This window comes from Sphaerodactylus townsendi, linkage group LG08, assembly GCF_021028975.2.
Source record: "Sphaerodactylus townsendi isolate TG3544 linkage group LG08, MPM_Stown_v2.3, whole genome shotgun sequence".
Classification (NCBI taxonomy): Eukaryota; Metazoa; Chordata; class Lepidosauria; order Squamata; family Sphaerodactylidae; genus Sphaerodactylus; species Sphaerodactylus townsendi.
The window spans coordinates 25,950,047-25,971,164 of NC_059432.1; the positions used below are offsets into that span (position 1 = coordinate 25,950,047).

Consider the following 21,118-nt stretch of genomic DNA (forward strand, 5'->3'; position numbering starts at 1 on the left):
TGCACTCAGTTCTGTAGAACTGTGACCAAGGAAGGAGAAGCATTTCTTTAGTCCACTTGTCCTGCAGAGAGCAACAATACCGAGCAAATAATAATCTGCCTTTTTTCCCCTCTTTCAAGACTTCTTTATCCTAGTTAAAATTTTCTATCATTACAGAACTGTTGTTTAAACAGCCTCCTACCTTAGGTCAAAAATTATGTCAGTCTCTCACCTTCAGCACTTCACTGTTTCCATCCCTCACTGCTGACAGTCTGGTGGCTCCCCACAAAATTCCCAGATTTATTAGTGAGTTGCAACTTTTCCTTTGTGAATCACTTATTGAGAACTTCCTCTATCTCTGTCTGAACTAAAAGATACTAATTTGTACTTTCAAAGTCTGACCACCTCATGTCTTTTAGAGTTTGATACTCTTGAACCTGAAGAAGTCAACATCAAGGTAAAGGGTCTCCGTCCTACAGAGAAAAGGTGACAGGCATGACCAACAGATGGCATGAACTGTCCTGCTAAGGAAACAGGATACAAGTGGCTTGAGCACTGATTGTTCTGTTATATGAATCTTCTTCACCCTGGTGCCTAGAGCCACAGAAAGGACAGCTGTTTCTACAGAGAAAGCTACAGCTTTGAAAAACACACACACAATCCCAGAGGGCACAACAAGCAATTTTAAATAATCCAGTGTACACACTCTACCTCAGAGACCGAGGACTGGTCCCCATGACTCACAGTGGCTTTATGTACCATCCGCTCAGCAAGTAGTCTTTTCAGTCGCAAATAATCATCCAAGACTACCTTTAAGAGAGAACCCTGGAAGGATGGAGGGAATGGGTGCAGAAGAAGTTACACAGGGACCTTTGCCATCTGTTCCTGAAACTTACCTTAGTTAAGAAATTCACTTCAGAAGCTATTCCAAAGCAAAACATGAACTTCTTCTCCATAGGAAAAAATATGGAAAAACAATGATCCCCAAGATCTGCTGAAGCTTCAAAGGAATACTCTTGAATCCTGTCTGGTGTAATCCTGCTTTAAATTCAATAAGTGTCTCAATGCATTCATCTCAACAAATGGTCATCTGAAAATTGATTGCTGATGAGAAACTGAAATTGAATGAAATCTACTGTTCCTAGTTAAATATATGAATGCTAAACATTTTCAGGGACATTACCCTGGAAAAAAGGCTGTTGCTATTGCAGTGTATCCTGAGGAGATTGTATCTCTCAGAATATCACCATGGAAAGAGACTTAACTGGACATAAACCAATTTTGGTGAGCCAAAATGAACAAGCAAGACCAACTCACCTTGATTGGCCCTTCTCGCATGATCTGGCCTAGCTTGGCAATATTGTCATATTCCTGGATGGCTGCTCTCAAGTAGCGATCATCTGAAGGTTTGGCAGCAGAAGGCTCTCGTCCAAATGTCCCCTAAATAAAGAGAGGATTTTGAAAATAGCGTCTCATTCAATAAGGCTCAAGTGAAATCCTTCCGCTATCTCTGCTCACTCCCCAGGTATGCCTTAGAAATTTTGGTCCAACTTATTCTCATTTGTTGCTGGTCATCTCCCACTGTAATGTTTAATAAATGTGGGAACACAGTAAGTTGAACAAAATTTCAGTAACGGCATCTCTCGGTTTCTATCAAGTATATAATCACCAGCCTTATCAGATTAAATTGATTTTATAGCTATCACAACAGCTAATGAATTGTAACTGGGAGACCAGGCCTGGGATGAAGAGCAGTAATGCTACATGTGGCTTAGATTTTCTGTTGTGCTTGTTTACATTTTCTGTACCCTGACTGAGGCTGATAGGTATACTTATTATACTGTGATTTTAACTCCTGAAAGTAATCAGACACCATCTCACATGAGTTCTGGCTGGACTATTCCATAGGTCTGTTATTTCACTTAGGTTCTCAGGAAGATCATCTTCATGCTCAGCTTGTGCTGCCAGCTCTAGATTTCTGCAGAAAGGATCTAGCCACACAGGGTTTGCTCTGTAAGGGGAGACACCATACCCAAAATAAAAAACTGGACCATTCCAAGAATTTTCTTTAAAAGCTGGTACACAGTCATGCCAACAACATTTCTCAAAACTCTGAGCATTCTTTTGCCTTTTTTGAGAATAATTTTTTTAATTAAGAATTTTTTAAATTAACAATTTGCACTATTATCCCGGCCCTTAGAAACAATAGATGAGCCATTAATTAGCTCAAGCCCAGTGATCCCAGCGTGGAAATCCCAAAAGATCCAGGAAAACGAAACTAAAACCTATTTGTTCCTGCCCCACACTGCACAAAGGGGTATAAAAGTACCGTTCACCCTAGACTCAGTGCTCTTTACTCATTTGAGGCTCATCTTACTGGCATTAACCTCTCTTGGTCAAGTTGGTTTGAGACACAATATCGTCCTTCACTTAGATTCCCATGCTGGCATAGGAATCCTTCTTCAAGACTTCTTCAGCTGAACTTAGGTAACATATAACATTGCTCCCCTTCCCACTCTATCATCCAAACCTATTTTTCTACCCTTTCTATATCTCAGGAACTGTGTGTATGCTTCTCTATGTCTCACTGTATGAATGTTTGCACCAAAAACTTATAAAAATATTTAAATTCAATTTGGTCTCCTTGTATTCTCTGTGGAACGTTTCAAAAGCCAATTCTAGTATAGCTGTCTAAAAGATCCCACTTAGCTGCCTCTCGCACTGCTAAGCTGAGTTATTTCCCCCATTGCTACTTTAAAAATATTCGGTTAAGCTAAGTAACAGTTTGGACAAGATTCAGCCCTGTTCTCCCCTCCCTGAGAAACTGAAAAGTCTATGTCCTGGTAGTAGAAGTAGTAGTAATAATAATGGCTATAAGTTCATGCAGAGTGCCTTCCTCAGCACTGAATGACTAAATCCTCTCTATGAAGGATTCTCAAGTCAGAGGTGCGAGTTCCAAACCAGTCAAGTAAGTATTGACTGGAAGAAGCAGGGGAGCTTGTAACATTAGAATCTGATTTATTCTCTCCTCTGTGAATCAACACTTCTGATAATGGAATTATATATTGCATTCAATTCTTTTATTTGGTTTACAAATAGATTATCATCTACAAAACAGGAAATGGAGATGTGATTTAAAGAGGAAGACAGAAAGACTTTTGAACTATTCCTCTAGTCCTGTTGCCTTTCCCCAATTTGCCACTGGGGAAAACATTCAAGTACCCATATGTTTTCTACAGCATTGGTAAAAGCATTGTGTATGGACAATTTCTGCTGAGGAAACAAATTTAAATTAAAAAATAAATACCCCAAGAAGAAAGGTTAAGAAGCCCCTCTTCCCCCTTTAAATCACAGTTGCAATGTATAGAAAAGAATAATGAAACTACATTTAATGTGCACATTGGCCTTGACTCTCCCTTTCTCTCAGCTGATTTCTGAAAAACTGGGTAGACACCTAAGCTTTTACTTTTTTTTAAAAAAATCCCAACCTCATAGTTGTATGAAGCAGGAAACAGGGAGCGTTGTGGTGTATTTACACTTGGTGGCAAATCCAGGCTTCTAATGGTGCAGTGTATGAAGCAGCCCTATATAGTGTTCACAAGGACCAGCCAGTTGTTTCGTATTGAAACAAGGAGAAACCAGTAAGATTTCCTTTCACTGAATATGCAAAAGTGCTAATTGTTGAGAACTCACCCATCAAAGGAATATTTATTTGTGTTTGGCATATCCATGATGTCCATGAAGCCTCGGTTACCTGTGGAAGACAATGTATAGATTTACATCAACTGAATTTAGCGTTGCCATCTTTTTATTGTTCACGCTCCTGTGACTTTAAAGAAACCTGACACATAAAAACATTACTCTAGTCTAAGGCTTTCCTAATTACTCTTCTGCATGACAGAAAGAGTCATAATTTAAGCTGTGTATGTCAGTTTGGTGGCATTTGCCAACCAGTGCTATAGAGTACCTCCACACACACACTAGTACTCATTATTTTTCAGGGGTCAGAAAGAAAATCCCTCAGTATCTCTCACCTGTGGAACCAGCCACAATTGCTTTCAATTTCCTTTTGTGTCTGCAAAACAGTTTAAAACAAGTAAACATTTCAGAAAAAATACACAAGAATTATATGGTGACATTGTAAATACACAAGAATTATATGGTGACAATTGTTAATAAGTGTCATATAAATTTCAGTCCTTTAAAAATGTCACACAATGTTTCATTTCCTGTCAAAAAATGGAAAAACCATTGGCTGAGAATGTTCACTAGTAAGGCAATCTTTTGTTCTTTCATCCTTAATTTTCCTTAGTGTGCTTTCTAGACTATAATGTACTGAATTATCTATAAAAATCAGATGTGCTAGTATGCTGCGATTTTTCATATTCCATTCATTTAAGTTTCTTCAGCTATTTAAAAATATTCACAATTACTACACAGGGAGCCACTCCAATATTGACTCATTGTGTCATGTCTCCCCTCCCTGCCACGATATGTTACAGCTGCACTTTGGGTCCCTTTGGGGCTGCAAGAGAGAAGAAATACTTTCAAGCATGTGAGACACAAGGGACAAATTGCAAGGCTGCTCTAGCTTTAAAAGGATATACGTGCACTGGCAGTGGAAACTTGTGAATGGTTAAAAGCACCATTGTATAAAATTGTGTAAAATGGCAGTGTTTCAGTATTGGAAAAATAGAACTTATTAATTAGATCATGATGTTGAGTTGTAGAACTGGCTTGGGCAAATTTTTTTAAATGATTGTTGTATTGCTGCTGTTTAGAGCAGAATAAATCTGCATTTTAAAAGTATTAATGAGAATATTTCAAATATTCTATATACTACTATTTGCTACAAGCCTATGACTGTTGTGAAATAAACACATGGGACTAGTAAAAAAAACCCCAATAACAAAATTGAAGATTCTGATTTCAATTTGCAAAGAGATGTTCATCCTCAGGTGACAGAATTTTATCCCATGAAATTATCAATGAACCACTATGTATCCCTCACCGATACCTCAACACAGCAATTTATTTATTGACCTTAATCAGAACTGAGTGCAATAGCTCATGCAGATCCCATCCTGCCCCATCAAGACTAGCCTTTTCCATGAACTAGATTAGAGATTCACTTTCAGCAGCAGCCAATTTAGATAATCAGATCTCACAAGCTAAGCAAGGTTGATTGTGGTAAGTATTTGGATGAGCAAACTTCAAAGAATACTAGGATCATGACATGGGGACTGGCAATGATAAACTACCTCCAAACATATCATTCCTTGAGAACCCCACTCAGCTGTAGGGTTGGAGATTCGGATGGAGTTTGGACCGAATCTGCACTGATTCGGACAGATTCGGATGAGTTGGGTCCGAAACCGAGCTGTCCAAATCAAAACTGATCCGAATCCATGGGATTCAGATCAGCAGCCGAATCACGTTTTTAATTTTTTTGTGTTTTTTCACGTTTTGGCCTGCAGGGGGCTAATTTTTAAACATATCAGCACCAAAATTTCAGGGTATCATCAGGAGACTGTCCTGATGATAACACCAAAATGTGGTGCAGTTTTGGTTCGGGGGGGGGGGACAAAGTCAAACCTAACCCTAACCCCAAAACGGGTGCCCCTATTCCCCATTTTTTCCAATGGGAGCTAAGGAGATGGGGGCTACCTTTTTGAGGGTCCATAACTTTGGCCCCCCTGAACCAAACTGCACCAAACTTGGGGGTTATCATTAGGACAGTCTCCTGATGATACCCTGACAGTTTGGTGCCAATACACCTAAAAATGCACCCCTGCAGGCACCCCCAGAAATTTGCCCAAGATTTTTTGTTCTGCAATGACTTAGCTGCATTGCTGTCAATGGGGAATTTCTGGTGGAGGGCTGTGGGGTGCACATTTCTGAACGTACAGTCACAAAACTTTCAGGATATCTTCAGGAGAGTGTCTGGATGACACCATCCAGGTTTGAGGAACTTTGCTTCAGGGGGTAGTGGGAGATGGGCCCTACCCTTTTTGGGTCCCATAGAATCGAACCCCCTGAAGCAACGGTCACCAAACCTGGATGGTGTCATGAAGAAACTCTCCTGAAGACACCCTGAACATTTTGTGGGTTTCCCATGAGAAATGTGCACTCCACAGCCCTCCCACAGAAATTTCCCATTGGCTGCAATGGAGCCAGCCAGCCACTGCAGAGCCCAGAATCTGGGGAAATTTCTTTGAGTGACTTTGAAGGGGCAGTTTTAAAGCTACTGTCACCAAAATTTCAGGCTGTCATACAAGGACTGTCCTTATGATACTCCCCAAGTTTGGTGAGGTTTGGTTCAGGGGGTCCAAAGTTATGGACCCTCAAAAGTGTAGCCCCCATCTTCTGTTACCTCCCATTGGAAATAATGTGGGTGGGGCACCCCTTTTGATGGTCAATAACTTTGCCCCCCCCCAAGCCAAACTTCATAAAACTTGGGTAGAATCATCAGGACAGTCTCCGGATGATCCTCTGAAAGTTTGGTGCTGCTAGCTTTAAAATTGTGCCCCCTGAAGGACAAAACGTGTAAAAACACCAAAACATTAAAAAAATTAAAATGGACCCGAATTTCTCAGATTTACCCAAATTTTCAGGCATATCCGAATCGGCTGTGATTTGGATTCAGGCATACAAATCATTTTAAGCCTCAAAACATCCGAATCTGAATTTTACTGAATTTTTTGAGTATCGACCAACCCTATTCAGCTGTGAGTTGATGGCACAAAAAAGTCTCCTTAAATCATTATGAAGGAGACCTGCCCTCTGAAGTCGTGTGTCAGGGAAACTCAGCATATACATCAATTTTCACAGTCTCACTATTTGCCTGTTCGGTGTGGTGAGTGGGGAAAATGTGTAGCCATGAATACTTTGTGGCTCTCTGAATTGGAACATTCATCTTCCATGTTCAAGGTATTAAGATATTTATTTTTGACTTGTCAAGTCCAAACTGTATCTCACTCATTTTGCCCTAAAACGTTCAGGCACTTAAGGCTACTCACGCTGTTCTGTAGTACCAGTTCATGAGGATGAACAACATTGCTGCCAGGAAGAGGAGAATAGCCAGAATGATTATTGCCATCTAGAAATGACAAAAAACAAAACAAAAACAAAACCAACCATTACAGCAGGGGTGGACTGTCTAAGAGATTTCTAGGCGACTGCAGAAGGTTAAAAGTACCTACTAATTCTGGGATGTCTGTTGAATGGTTCTAAGCTGCCCTTTTACTCAGGACATTGCAAAAGAATGTACATAGCAATGAAAGGTGACTCTGTGATTTATTGGAAGTTACAACTAATCCATGTGGAAAAGGTTCACAGAATATGTCTCACTAACCTTCTATGCCATCCCAGCAACTTGGACACAACTAATTTCTGTAGTTGTTAACAATATTAGGAGCATTATAGGTGTTTTGTTTCACAAAGAGGCAATTTAAAGAGGGGCCTATAATAGATATGGGAGGGGGGGCAGGAGAGTCATCTGGCTTGGGCCTCATAGAAGGCCTCAAAATTAGACTTTTGATGTTATCGCCAAATGAGATTTTGTATATAGTTCCAGAGATACACTGACAGGTTTTAAAGAATGTATTCATCATACAACTGTAAACTTGTGTCCCACTGCCTGTAGTACATTGTGAATTAATATTCTCCTCTATTGTTGCTGGGGGCTTTGCTGGACCCCAGTAATGATGGAAAAAGCTAAGAGGTGCACTGTGCCTGGCATGACTCCCTGCCCCTCCTCACTGCTGCCGCCACCAGTTCCTCAAAAAATGGAAATGGTTTGGGCCTCGACCTCTGAAAGGTCCTGATCTAAAGTTGTAATCTCCTTTCCCTATAAACATTAGTGTTGTAAGACAAGCAGGTTCAGTTATATAATATCCAGCTGTTGTATGCTTACTGAAGAACTAGGGGCCTCTGTTAGGGAAGAAGCTGTTGATGCCAAGATATTGATCTATGCAGGCTTAGTTTCATCCAGTGTGACTGATTCCAAAGTTCCAGAATAGTATAGTAGCTGGAAGCTAAGCTAGGCTTCAGGTGTAAAGAACCACAGCCTCCATCTTACCTGCAGTGCTGACAGGTCATCTGGTGCCCTGGCTGTGATGGCTGGTTGCACATCCAAGACATTGTAGTTCCTGAAGAGATTCCGCAGCTGCTCCTTATTTTCATCAATCATCTGTATAACTCTGGACACACATATTTCATTATGTATTTACCATATTAAAACAAAACAAAACAACTTTTAAAAACTGCTTCTGACAACCCTCACCTCCATGCTATAGTTTCCAACTTACTAGACTGAGGAAATAGAAATCCACACCATTAAATAGCATTAAAAGTATACTGGAACAAACCTACTAAGCTTCTTCTTTTTATAACCACAAGGCTCAAAATTCAGGTGTAACATCTATGATGGGGCAGCTAGATATACAAGAACAAGTCTTGTGTGAATCACTGCCATAAATAACAGCCAGTAAGTCATTCCATGGAGAACCAGTGGCTGGTCACCTGAAATAGGTGTTTTGATTAATTTTTTTGTCACTTTGATCTTCAGAGGTTTTAGGTGTTTGCTAAAAATGAAGTAGGTTTTGAATGTATCTAAAATAAATACTTGTGCGCAATACTTACTATGTTGCTGCCAAAAGCAACAGAGGCAAATACTTTCTATCCAAATAAGCTGAAATAGCTTACAGTGCCATCCTAAACAGAGTTACACACTTCTAAGCCCACTGAAGCAATGGACTTAGAAGGGTTAACTTTGTTCAGGGCTCCACTATTAGCTACTTATGTGAAACCTATCTGAGGATCACAGATAACGTATTCTACTGTGACAAACTGCTGAGCATGATAGAATCTGTTACTTATGCTAACTTCAGAATGGAAGCAATTTTTTGTGGTGTCAGTTAAAGGGTCCTTTCCTAACTGCTGAAGTTCAGAGTTCCTAGGAAGAGAACTCCAGGTACAGAATAGTGGCTACGCTGATCAGTTTTCCCCTTAAAACAGCATTGTATAAAATAAAAATAGTTAGCAAAAATAATTACATATCTATATACAACACGTTGTTCTGCCCTTGCTGGAAACATCAGATCCCATCTTGGCCTTGAAATTATTACACAGCCTTAGACTGTACATTATCTTCTCTACCACATTCCATCCACTGCTTAACTGCAATCTACTTTACTTTATCAGGTAGTTGTTAATTGAAACTCATCATGTGTGGGAAATAATTTGAAAGCAGTAAATGCTATGTAGATGATTAAGTATGACTAAACTTACTTCCTGCTTAACAATGCTAATTCTTGCCTTGCAATTCTTGTAACACAGGCTACCCATCCCTACCTTTTATGTTATTTTCCAGTCTAAATCTATAAAGAGGCACAGCATCTTTACCGTTCTACATCCAGAATCCGGTTCGTTTCCCGGTTCACCACATGAATCAGTAATTCTGTTTGGGCAAAGTTCACTCGACCTTTTTTGTCAACATGGAACTATAAAGGAAAGAAAACAGATGGCTCTTCTAGACAACTGATTACATGGCAAGTTATGACATTTTTTCTGTAGCAAGATAGTTCCAGGGTATGCTACCCCAGAAGGCTGGTCTTGCTTTTATCCAGCTCCCTTGGCACAGAAAGAACACAGCCCACAAGAGAATGGCTGTGTTACCTTAAATTAATCATTACCTGCACATCATCTGTATTGACAATGGCCCCTGTAATATTAGATAATAGGCTGATAAATTCCTCCTCAAACTGCCGTACTTTATCTGGGATCTCGTTGATTATGATCTTGACACGTTGATCATCCCGCAAGATGTAGATTCCCACGACAGCAGTGTCATTGTGACCAGCCAGGTCTGAGGCCATGACATCCACCACAAAGTAGCCAGGGTTGTAGGCAGTGAAGAGGTCAAAGGTCCGAAGAATCCCATCTAAATTACCTTTCATGAGAACCAGCAGTGAACTTGGATTAACGCCAATCTACACATTTTGATGAACATCTCAGTACTACACATCCAAGTTACACAAGCCTAAGTGTAGATAGGCTAGCTGGGTCTAGCAGAAGAGATAATGTCTGGATAAGATGAAGATGAAAGAAGATGTCCTTAGTCAGTGGGAAGCGGCAAAGAAATGTTAAAATAAAACAAGTTGTCCCTGCCAAGCTTCTCATTTTAAGTATGGCTGTTAAAAGTCAAAGTAAACTGCAGGCTGGATGTCTGGTCAACAATCTATCAACATCCATTTCTTGCCTTTCCTAGACAAGCTAACCAGATATCATTTGAGAGATGCAGCACAAGGGAGGGAGAATAGTTAATAATTAATAGGAGGTCCCACTGGAATGCTTACCAATGCTGAAAATGTTTGCTACATCTTCAGAGTCATTGGAGTGTTGTTTGATGTAGCGGATCCCCAAAATGTTGTACAAGACCAGGCTATTATTTCCCACATCGGCATCAAGTGCAGTAAGCTTGATCAGCTCTGAACCCACCTTAGCATCGGTTGCAACCCCTTTTGAAACAGGAAGGAAAATTTACAGCTCAATTGAAATAGCTGAGAGGAATAAAAAATGGGGGAAGGTTTTTTTAAATAAATATTTTAAAACAATTCAAAATGAAAGTGCCAGGGACCAGATAGTTATACTGTAATATATTATAAAAAGCTCGAGAAAACTTTGACACCAATACTACTAAACACGATGATTACCATATTGTGTGTGTGTGTGTGTGTGGGGGGAGAATCCCAAAATCATGGGAAGAAGCCAATATTACACTTAACCTGAAAGAAGATTCAGAACTTCAGACCTATTTCATTGCTAAACACAGATTATTATTTTTTTTGCTGCAGTCCTGGCAAACCGCTTAAAATAATATTGAATGATTATATACATGATCAAATGCCAAAAAGGCAGATTAGGGAGAATGTAAGAGTGGAAATTAATATGCTAGAATATTTGGAACAACACCTGGAAATTCAAGCAGCCTTAATTTTCCATGACACCGAGAAGGCATTTGACAACTTAGATTGGCACTTTATGTATAAGGTATTATATCATATGGAAATCAAAAATGAGTTCATTAATGCAACTAAAGCCAGCTATATCACACAAAAAGCATGCCTATTAATAAATAAGACCACTGCATTATTTAATATTGAAAAAGGTATTAGACAGGGCTGCCCATTATCTCCCTTACTTTTTATTATTGTTATTGAAGTCTTAAATAGCAATATCGGGATAGATTGAAATATTAAGAGTATTAACGTTCAGGGGGAAACATAGCAATTTCCTGGGGAGAGGGGAAAGACCATAAATTTTCCAGTGATTCCTAGAGGCATAACATCACTTCCACTTTTTTCTCTAGAAGTCACATGACACCACTGCTGACTGCATTTCACAATGTCCTTGACCTCCAAGTCTCCTGTTGGTTGACAGGCCATGGCTGGAAACCCTATAACACTCCTCCTTGTTGCCACAATTGCTTTTAAGAGACCAATTTTCTTGCTGGAATCTTATCCCAAGAACACATTCAGTGGCTGGCAGACTTTTTCTACTCTTTAATAACAGAACTTTAATTAAAATTAATATTTCCTAATTATAGACAGTCACCCATTACCTGCTGTATATTCTAATTTAGTGAACCGTGGAGACTGGTCGTTAATATCATCCAGAAAGATCCGTACAACCTGCAAGGTAGGATCAGTGCTGAGGTCCATGGTTTGGAACTTGGCTGCACGGTGACCCCGAGGTGGTGCCCAGCTTTTATTACTAGATGCTTTCACTATGATAGAGTAGAAGGGTTCTTTCTCTCGGTCCATGTCTCGTAATACCTGCAGCTTCCCTTCTCTATTCAGCTGGAAATTGTTCTCTTTGTTACCAGCTAGAAAAATAAAATATTCGTTATAGTTTAAGGCTGTTCCATTCCATAATAGGATCCCTGAGACAGTATTTATGTTAAAATGCAGAATTCGTTCCTCCTCATTCTCTAATATCTAACAACCTTGGGCTGTTTCTTCCAGGTAGAAGAAGGCTGCTTGGGGGAGGGAGTAAAATACTTGGGGGGGGGGAAATGCTTGGGGGGGAGTAAAACCTCTTTGGACAAGTAGAAAATATTTGGATAGGCCCCACTGCTTGCTTCTGTTCAACCCTACAAGAGCCGGCATGGTGCCATGGTTAGCAGTTCACCACTCTGCCATGGAAACTCACTAGGTGACCTTGGGTCAGTCACATAAGTTCAGGTTAACCTACCTCACAGAGTTATGAGGATAAAAAGGAGATGAGAATTATGTTAGCTGCTTTGGTCACAAAAAGGTGGCCCATACATGAAGTAAGTAAATAATAAGATTTTTAAAATCCACCTCTAAACCAACTGTCAAACCACAAAATGTCAACTTCATGTCACCACACAGGCATAAACCAAACAGAAAGAGGAGCAAAGTTTACCTGCAATGAAGTAATAGACAATTGCATTTGAGCCCTCATCAGCATCTACTGCTCCACTGACATTACCCACAACTGTACCAGGACGTGAGTGTTCAGGAACAGAAAGAACCTGGTATGGGGGACTTCCTCTCTGAGGATGAGGTCATGGAGAAGAGAGAGAATGTGAGTCATATGGCAGTTAACAATAACCATATGTGACGTCACAGAGAAAAATATTAAGTACTATGCGCTATAAGTGATGTATCATAAAACTATCTGGTCACAACTTAGAAGTAGTTCTAACTCAAACATTTTAAAACTGCAAACATTTTAAAATTTTAAAATCACAAACGATGTAACAATTGCTAAAAGCAGCAAGAGCTCCCAGCCTTTGGTCTCTTCATTGTCTTTCTGTTTCTGGGAGTGGTTTAATTTATACAGGTTTTTAAAAGAGTTAAAACATAGGATTCAGTGCCACCTTCTTACACTACCTATATACATCTCATATGGTGAAAAATACATTTGTTGAAAGTCTCTGATTCAGTCCATTAAAAAGATTTTAGGATTAAACACCTTTGGACAAAGATTCTGGATAGCAGCTGAGGAATGGTTAGATGATTTGGCCAGTGGTCAAAATCAGTGGCCTTCACCTTTTCCACATCTGGAACCCACCTCATCTTCCTTTGCTAATGCTCCTCTCAATGTAGGTTCCAAAGAGGCAGGGAACTATTATCTATGCATGGTCTTAAGCAGCAGTACTTACAAAATGTCACAAAATGGCACCTCTGTAGGGCACCCCAAAACAGCAGGTGGGAATTTGTAATTCAGCAGAGGGTCCCAACCCATGGGTGGAAGACCACTGTTCTAAATTAATAATAAGGTATCATTTTATTTCAACAACTTCACAAACCTTTGCTTCTTTTTCTCAATGGTTCTCACTGCCTTTAGTCGTAGGAAAAAGGTATATTTTTATATTCATAATACCACAATTATACAAGTGTGATTATTTTTTTTAAAATACACCAAAAATAAAAGTCACAAGAACTATTTCCCTAGAACAAGCCTCCAGAATTTTCAAGGATCTGAAACGTGTAACGCAAAGGACATTCTATAAGATGACAGGAGAAACTCCTGCAGGAACTCCATTGTATCTTGGAATCTCATATTCCATAACTCCAGCGAAATCGAGAAGGGGAGGGGATAGACCTGCTTACAGGCGGCTTCAGGAAGACTGGTTCATTGTCATCGATATCATCCAGTGCCACCTGGAGGGGCTGCATGGTCTCATATGGTGGTTGGCCTTGATCACACGCCACAATGATCAGCTATACAGAAACAGACACACAAAGACTGGTCACGCTGTTGGCAGGTGAAAGCTCAAAAATAAAACCAAACTCTATCTTGTTCTCCCTACTCCCCAAGCAAAACAGAAGACATTCTTCTGACATTTGAGGGAAACGGAAAATTAGCCAAAAGCTGAAGCTGGAGAATTTTCTAGATTTACAGAACAAAAGTAAATTGACTGAAATGGATTGGGAATCTTTTAATCTTGTATTTGTTGATGTTCATAAGTAATTGCAGTAATAGATGAAATTCCTTCCTAACGTTATAGCTGCTGAACCATCTAAATTTAAAATAAATTATATCTGAGTTTTTTTTCCAGTTCTCCCCACTGTTTCCCAAGATCTTGGGAAACGGTGTGTGTGTGTGTGGGGGGGGGGGGTGCAGAGAGGAGAACTGCCCCGGCAGTGCCCCAGAGGGCTTGGAAAGTGTGTGCAGGGGCCAGATTCTGCTTGTGGAGCTGAGCTAGCTCAGGATCTGGTCACCCCATCCCCCTCCAATGCCTTTCTAGCCCCTCAGCCCTGCATACAAGATCTGTCTGATCTCTCCTCCCCCCTCCACAGGGTTTGAAGAGCATGGGAGGAAAATAGATTCGTGGGCAGGGCTGAGCTAGCTAGATCTATCTGATCTCCTCCACTCCCACGCTCTTCAAGCCCCACAGAATTAGGGTTAGGGCTTGAAATAATTCCATTCTAATGTTTTAAATGCTGTTCTATCTTGAGTACCCCACCTGCCTGCTATGGTGTACATGTTTGAAAGGTTGAAGTTGAGAATCTTTTGTACTATTGGAGGAAAAGCATTCAGCAGCTGGATGACATATACTGGATTATTCCTGTGGAAGTCCCAACAGTTCTGCTCTAGGACTTACACTATAAACAGCTTGCTTTTCCCGGTCCAGCCTCATTGCTGTCTGGATAAGCCCACTTCTAGAGTCAATGGTAAAATACTCCCAGTCTTTATTTCCTGCACCAGTTTTGAGTAAGTTGTACTGTACAGCTCCATTGAGGCCCTCATCCTTGTCAGTGGCATAAACTTCATACACATTGGATCGTAGAGCAATTTCCTGTAAGCAAATGCAAGCACTACATCAGTTGAGAAAGCTATCAGGAAGCAAACTTTAAGTACTTGCTTCTGCACTTAACACATTTTCCTTCCATTATTAAACTCTTTTCCTCAGAGCAGAGTGTGCTGCCACATGCATAGCAGGCATTGTTTCAGCAAATAATTCCAAGTGCCAGTGGTTTTTAGAGAGTCTAGGTTAAGATAGACCTTAGCTGTGACAACCACATAATCAAGGAAATACATTTTGTTATTTAGGAGAAGTTGCTCTGACAGAAGGCAAGACTACACAAGACTTTGTTAAGGAATTGAATCTGGGTTCCCAACAGCCCCATTTGGGAACTATATATGGAGTATCCATGCAGCTGCAAAAGATGTGGGGGGGGGGGAGGAACTCTCCTTGGAGCATTTTCAGCTTCGGGGGGAGTCAAGAGCTCCTCTGTACAGTGGTCCAAAACTATATTGGGCCCCCACAGAAATGTAAGTGTATGTTTTCTGCAACTGCTGCATGTCTGTGGGAAAAGCGAGGTGTGTCTGGAGAACTTGGAACACAGACCTGTCTTGTTATAAGATACACTAATCCAGTGTAGTTTGGCCCTGAGATGAACAATGTTGCACTTACCTGTAACTGTTGTTCTTAGAGTTATCTTGAGTCTCTAAGTCTCTATGCATGGGTCTATGCATGCGCAGAACCAGCTACTGTAGAAAACTTGTTAGCTTTAGTAAAGATCCTTCCGGAACTCTCTGAGTGCTCCCTCTCCCTCCCCCTTGTATTAGGTGGGAAATTCTCCTGCCCAATCAGAGGTGAGGATAGGAGGGAGCATTCCTAAAGATAGGCAGAACAGCACACTTACAGAACAGAACACAGTGGGGTCAGTGGGAGAATATGTGTGCCTGCACAGAAGACCACTATATGAACATCAGTTACAGGTAAGTGCAACACTGTTCTTCCTATTCGTGGACTTCTGTGCAGACACATGGGAAAGTAGAAAGCTAAGCCAGAAGGAGGTGGAGTGCAAATGTTACACAAGAGAAGACCACAGCACCTATGAAAGGACAGGTAAGTGGAACACTTCATTAACATTAACTGAAAAAAAGAGATTTAACACTGCTTAACCTGCTGCAAATTTAACACTGCTTAACCTGCTGCAGATTTAACACTGCTTAACCTGCTGCAGATTCCCTGGCAGAGTCCATATCAACAGCGTAATGATTGGCAAACATTGAGAATGGAGACCAGGTTGCTGCCTTGCAGATGTCTTCAAGGCTGACTCCTGCCAGAAAGGTGGTCAATGAGGCTTGAACCCTGGTAGAGTAAGCACTGACCCTAGTGGAGCAGTCCACTCCTGCCACATCATAAGCTTTTAAGATGGCTTTGGTGCCTCAATGCACCAGTGTCTGAGTAAGGACCCTTTTATCTGTATGGGATCCAGAAAAGGCAATAAACAAGAATTTATCTTATCTGAATGAACTGGTTCTTTTTTATAGAAAAGAAGCACCCTCCATACATCTAGAGTATAGAGAGATCTCTCCAAATCATTAGAGGGGTTTGGAAAAAACACAGGGAGGACAATGTCATGGAAAAGGTGAAAAGGGGAAGCCACCTTTGGAAGAGATTGCAGACTAGGATTCAACACCACTTTATCTGGATGAAAATTTAAGAAGGGGAGGGGGTCAGCAATCAAGACCCTAAGGGTTAGCCTCCTGGCCCATTGTTGACAAGTGCTGTCTGCTCTGAAGCATCAGAGTGGGATGATGCCAATCAACTCTAACTGGATGAACAGGAAGAGCAATGCTGAGCCCAAGTAAACAACAGGGGCTCGTTGTAGACCACAGATGTTGAACCATGGGAGAATTTGCCACCATATGCCTCAAAAAAATATGGGAGATGCTGTCTTTGGGATGATTCCCTCAAAGATCCTTGAGAAACTCTTGACTCCACCACCTCCAGTGGTGAAGGGATTTTACCTCTCTTCGACTCTCAAACCTCAGAGTGCTCTCTTGATGACTTCGATGAAGATGACATGGATCTCGACCGCAGGCATCAATGCTTATCACATACTTTGGATGAGGTGGAATGTCTCTCAACTGGGTGAGACTTTTTCTTAGAGGACTTCCCTGAGCTCAGAAGAGATGAAGCTCTTGGAATTCCCGGTTGCTTGGCAACCAGCTCCGCAAACAGAGACAAAGCCTTTCTGTGGATCTTAGTGATCTTCTTCCAAGTCTCTGAGGTTAAAAAAATGCAGCAACTTTCTGGTGGGAAGCCCTCACAGTCAAGGCCTTGGGAGTCAGCTGGCCACATGTCTTACTAGCAGAGGGAATATACCCTTCCCCAAGGCACAAGAGGCATTCAGCATGGCCAGTGGTGGGTTTCAGCAGGTTCGCACCACTTCAGCAGAACTGGTTTTTAAAATATCTCTTGTAAACAACCGCTTGTTAATTTATTTAAATCCCACCACTAGAACCAGTTGTTATATTATTTGAATCGCACCACTGAGCATGGCCGTCATTTTTAGCCATCTTGCCCCCACTCGTAGAACATTTTTTGAAAAGGGCCCCTTTCTGCTACATGGCAGCCCAAAAGGAAGCCCACTTTTACCTGAGAACTCGTTAACTTATGCAGATTGCTAACACATGCAGTGGCAAAAAGGGAACTGAGGGGAGTGCTCCCTACTCCCTCCTATTCTCGCCTCTGGCTGGGTGGGAGATTTTCCCATCTACTGCCATGGGGTGGGTGAGGGAGCACTTGGAGAGTTCCAGAAATATAATTACTAAAGCTAACAAGTCTTCTACTGTGGCTGGCTCTGCACAAAAGACCACTAATAGGAACAGTGAGTTACAAGCTTGCTCATTATCATTCCCGCAAGCGGAAAGAGCAGCGGGAAGCAGTGGGAAGAAACAGAAATCAGAAGAGCTTTAAGACCAAGAGAAACCCAGATGACTGAGGAGAAACAGCCTGTCACAGGAAAAATATTTCTACCGTATATCAAGGGAATCACTGATCAAATAGGGAAACTGATGAACATAACCTACAAACCATCTTCAAACCTACCAGGAAAATACAGCAGATACTATGCTCAGCAAAGGACAAGAAAGACCCCCTCACTTCTGCAGGAGTCTATTGCATACCCTGCAGCTGTGGAAAGGTCAATATAGGAACCACAAAATGCAGCATTCAGACTCGTATTAAGGAGCACGAAAGACACTGTCAGTTTAACCATCCTGAAAAATCTGCAGTTGTAGAACATATCTTAAACAAAACTGGACATAACATTTTATTTGAAAACACTGAAATTCTGGACAATTCAAAAGGTCAGACTGCACAGGGAGGCCGTTGGAATTCATAAACACCAAGACAACTTCAACAAGAAAGAAGAGACTCTGAGATTTAACAAAGCTTGGCTACCACTATTTAAAAACACCAAAAGCAAACCCCAAGGGCATGCTAAGTTCATGAACAATGGACTCCACCCAACCATAGGATTTGCATTCACCAATACTGCTGCTGCTGCAGGGCATGCAAATGTTAATCACTCCCTGGACTGAAAAACCCCACCCACAATACAATACTATCAACCACATCTTTGCATAGCAAGTTCCACCCAAACACTTACTGATTGGTTCCCCACCCTGGGATATGGACAATACCCTGTTTCCCCAAATATAAGACATCCCCGGAAAATAAGACGTAGTAGAGGTTTTGCTGAAGTGCGAAATATAAGGCATCCCCCAAAAGTAAGACATAGCAAAGTTTTTGTTTGGAAGCATGCCTGACAAACAGAACACAGAAAAATAAGACATCCCCTGAAAATAAGACATAGCGCATCTTTGGGAGCAAAAAGTAATATAAGACACTGTCTTATATTCGGGGAAACACGGTATATACCCCACTAAACATTCCCTTCTCACTGGACACAGTGTGTAACAGACTTCCCTCTGTGATACATCTCTGAAGATGCGAGCCACAGATGCAGGCAAAACGTTAGGAACAAGATCCACCAGACCACGGCCACACAGCCCGGAAAACCCACCACAACCAGTGGGAAGAAACGTTTGGTACAGTTTGGGATGTATTTTTACTTAAGGAAAAATCATGCATACTCCTTTTTTTCTCCTGAAAAAACATATTTCCTCTTTTGTTTGCACTACTACCACCTGGTGGACAGATCTGCCAATTCAATTCTAGTCATTTTAAATCCACATTCTGCAAGGGAAGCATAATTCAATGTAGGCTGAAACAGAAGAGGTTTTTTTTTTGTTACAATGCAGGCACATCTATTGAGCTTGTATTCTACTAAACACAAGTGGGGAAAATTCAGAAATATGTGCATATGCCCTCAATCTTCCAAGGAGAGGTGAAGCTTCAGGACTGGTCTGTCATTAATGGATCCTATCTTACTGGAATGGCTTATGCATATGGCATTTGTCCTCGGAGTCATGTTCCTTTATGAAATGCCAGGGTACCACGAACACTTTATTTGCCAAGATCACCCTCGTCGCAGCCCAGTCTGCTGATCTCTTGGCTTTGGTCACATCATGCTAGGATAACATGCTAGATAATCAAAGCTAATTTGCACATATATTTGATGTAGACATTTGGCATGCTAAATGACATCGGCTGTGTAACCTATAGAGGGCCGGATCCAGAACTCTGCATCATACCAGAAACATGAAAACCTCTAGATAGTTTACCTCTTTAATGTGCAAGATAGTACCGTTGGGGGGTCGGACAAATGTTGGTCGATTATCATTGATGTCAGTGACATCCACCTGCAGCATTGTAGTCCCCCAGAGTGGTGGACTTCCTTTGTCGGTAGCCACTACTGTCAGGTTGAACCTTTCATATGACTGTAGACGCCTGCGAGTTGTTATGTGCCCTGAGTCCTTATGAATTTTGAAGGCCTCTGTGAACAGAAGAGACACATTTCACTTAAGATATAGTACAAACTGCTTACAAGTATTGTTGCAATGTGAGAGCAGTTTTGTTGTTCGTCACATGGCATACATTTTTAAAAGACTGGGAAAATGCAACAGAACATGAGTAAGGGCATTCATATGCTAACTGATTACACAATATAAATCCATTCATACTAATCTGTCAGCTATACATTTTATCACCATACTGATATAATGAATCTAGATAATAATACCATCACTCCTACTAGTAACAAATGATGCTCCTGTGCCTATAAACAGAGCAGTGAATCATGGCCAGTCACAAAGAAAGTAAGGGATTCTTCATACTCTGAGGCACAATATTAGTTTGTAATAAAAAGAGAAACCCCCCCTCCAAAAAAACACATGCCATTGTGAGGATTAAGGATGCTTATTACTCTCCAGGGTCATGGGATGGTGAGGACAGCTATTAGTTTATGAAAAGAGAAAGATAGAAAGGAGAGGGGAAATGGGTGTGGTCAAGACCCCTCAGCTTCCTGTACCCAGAAGGGGGAAAACAGCGGTTGGGTTTGCTCCTTGTGGGGCACGCATCTGACTGAATTACTTTCTCTTCCCACCAGTCAGGAAGCTATACACTTCTGAAAGCTCTGATCATCTATATATATAAAAAGCTAACTGTGCGTTTGTTCCTCACGCCCTAATGCGGAAACGGCTGGACGGATCGCCCCAAAATTTTCACACGACATCCCTCCCCATTGCGGGCAGGTAATCAGGTCTTCAAATCACTGAAAGTCCATACCTGAACCCAGTAAACTGCATGTTTCTGCAAAACCCATAGTGGACCAATCAGGGGCCACCGTGCCGGGGCGCGTGGCTTGTCCACCTTCGCTGCAGCGTGCACGTGCACACCAGCCTAAACTGAAGGCTGCTGGACTCACCTGCACAGGAAGAGGAAGGAGGGGCATTCCCAGGCACCCAGTAAGAAACAGCCATAATGCCTCTCCCTTTCCTCCTCCCTTCCCCTCTGAGCTCATCACACAAAGCCACAGCATTTCCCCAAACCCCCAGCGGACCAATAAGGGGCTGCTGAGCCAGGAGAGGGGCGTGGCTTGCCCACAAACGGCGCAGCGTGCGCTCGGTGGCAGCGCTGACTCCTGTAGCACCAGCAGCACCAGCAGCAGCCACAGAGCGGCACGCCTCCCTCCCTCGCGTTCTCCATTGACAACAGTGGAGCAGGAGAGGAGCGACGGCTTCCCTTCAGGCCAATGAGGCTGGAAGGATAGCTAGGGAGGGGAGCGGGAGGGGAGGGAATGGAGCTGAGCCCAGGCCCAGCGGAAGACCCAGCCACAGTCAGCGCCCTCTCCCTCCCTCTCTCGGCGCGACACACAGTAAACCACAGCAGGTGGCCGGGTCC

General features: G+C 41.7%; 1 protein-coding gene across 1 annotated transcript in view; it reads right to left on the reverse strand.

The window, feature by feature from the left end:
* CDH23 (cadherin related 23) overlaps window positions 1-21,118 on the reverse strand; it is a 612,421-nt gene that overhangs the window by 10,176 nt on the left and 581,127 nt on the right. Inside the window, exons 54-68 of the mRNA XM_048505079.1 lie at window positions 19,501-19,712; window positions 14,618-14,812; window positions 13,623-13,733; window positions 12,430-12,559; window positions 11,603-11,866; window positions 10,338-10,499; window positions 9,675-9,931; window positions 9,385-9,482; window positions 8,060-8,180; window positions 6,999-7,078; window positions 4,014-4,054; window positions 3,673-3,733; window positions 1,861-1,990; window positions 1,297-1,419; window positions 691-804 (exon numbers count right to left, since the gene is read on the reverse strand). Of these exons, the coding sequence (XP_048361036.1) occupies window positions 691-804; window positions 1,297-1,419; window positions 1,861-1,990; window positions 3,673-3,733; window positions 4,014-4,054; window positions 6,999-7,078; window positions 8,060-8,180; window positions 9,385-9,482; window positions 9,675-9,931; window positions 10,338-10,499; window positions 11,603-11,866; window positions 12,430-12,559; window positions 13,623-13,733; window positions 14,618-14,812; window positions 19,501-19,712 (2,099 nt within the window). The remainder of the gene's footprint in view (window positions 1-690; window positions 805-1,296; window positions 1,420-1,860; window positions 1,991-3,672; window positions 3,734-4,013; window positions 4,055-6,998; window positions 7,079-8,059; window positions 8,181-9,384; window positions 9,483-9,674; window positions 9,932-10,337; window positions 10,500-11,602; window positions 11,867-12,429; window positions 12,560-13,622; window positions 13,734-14,617; window positions 14,813-19,500; window positions 19,713-21,118) is intronic.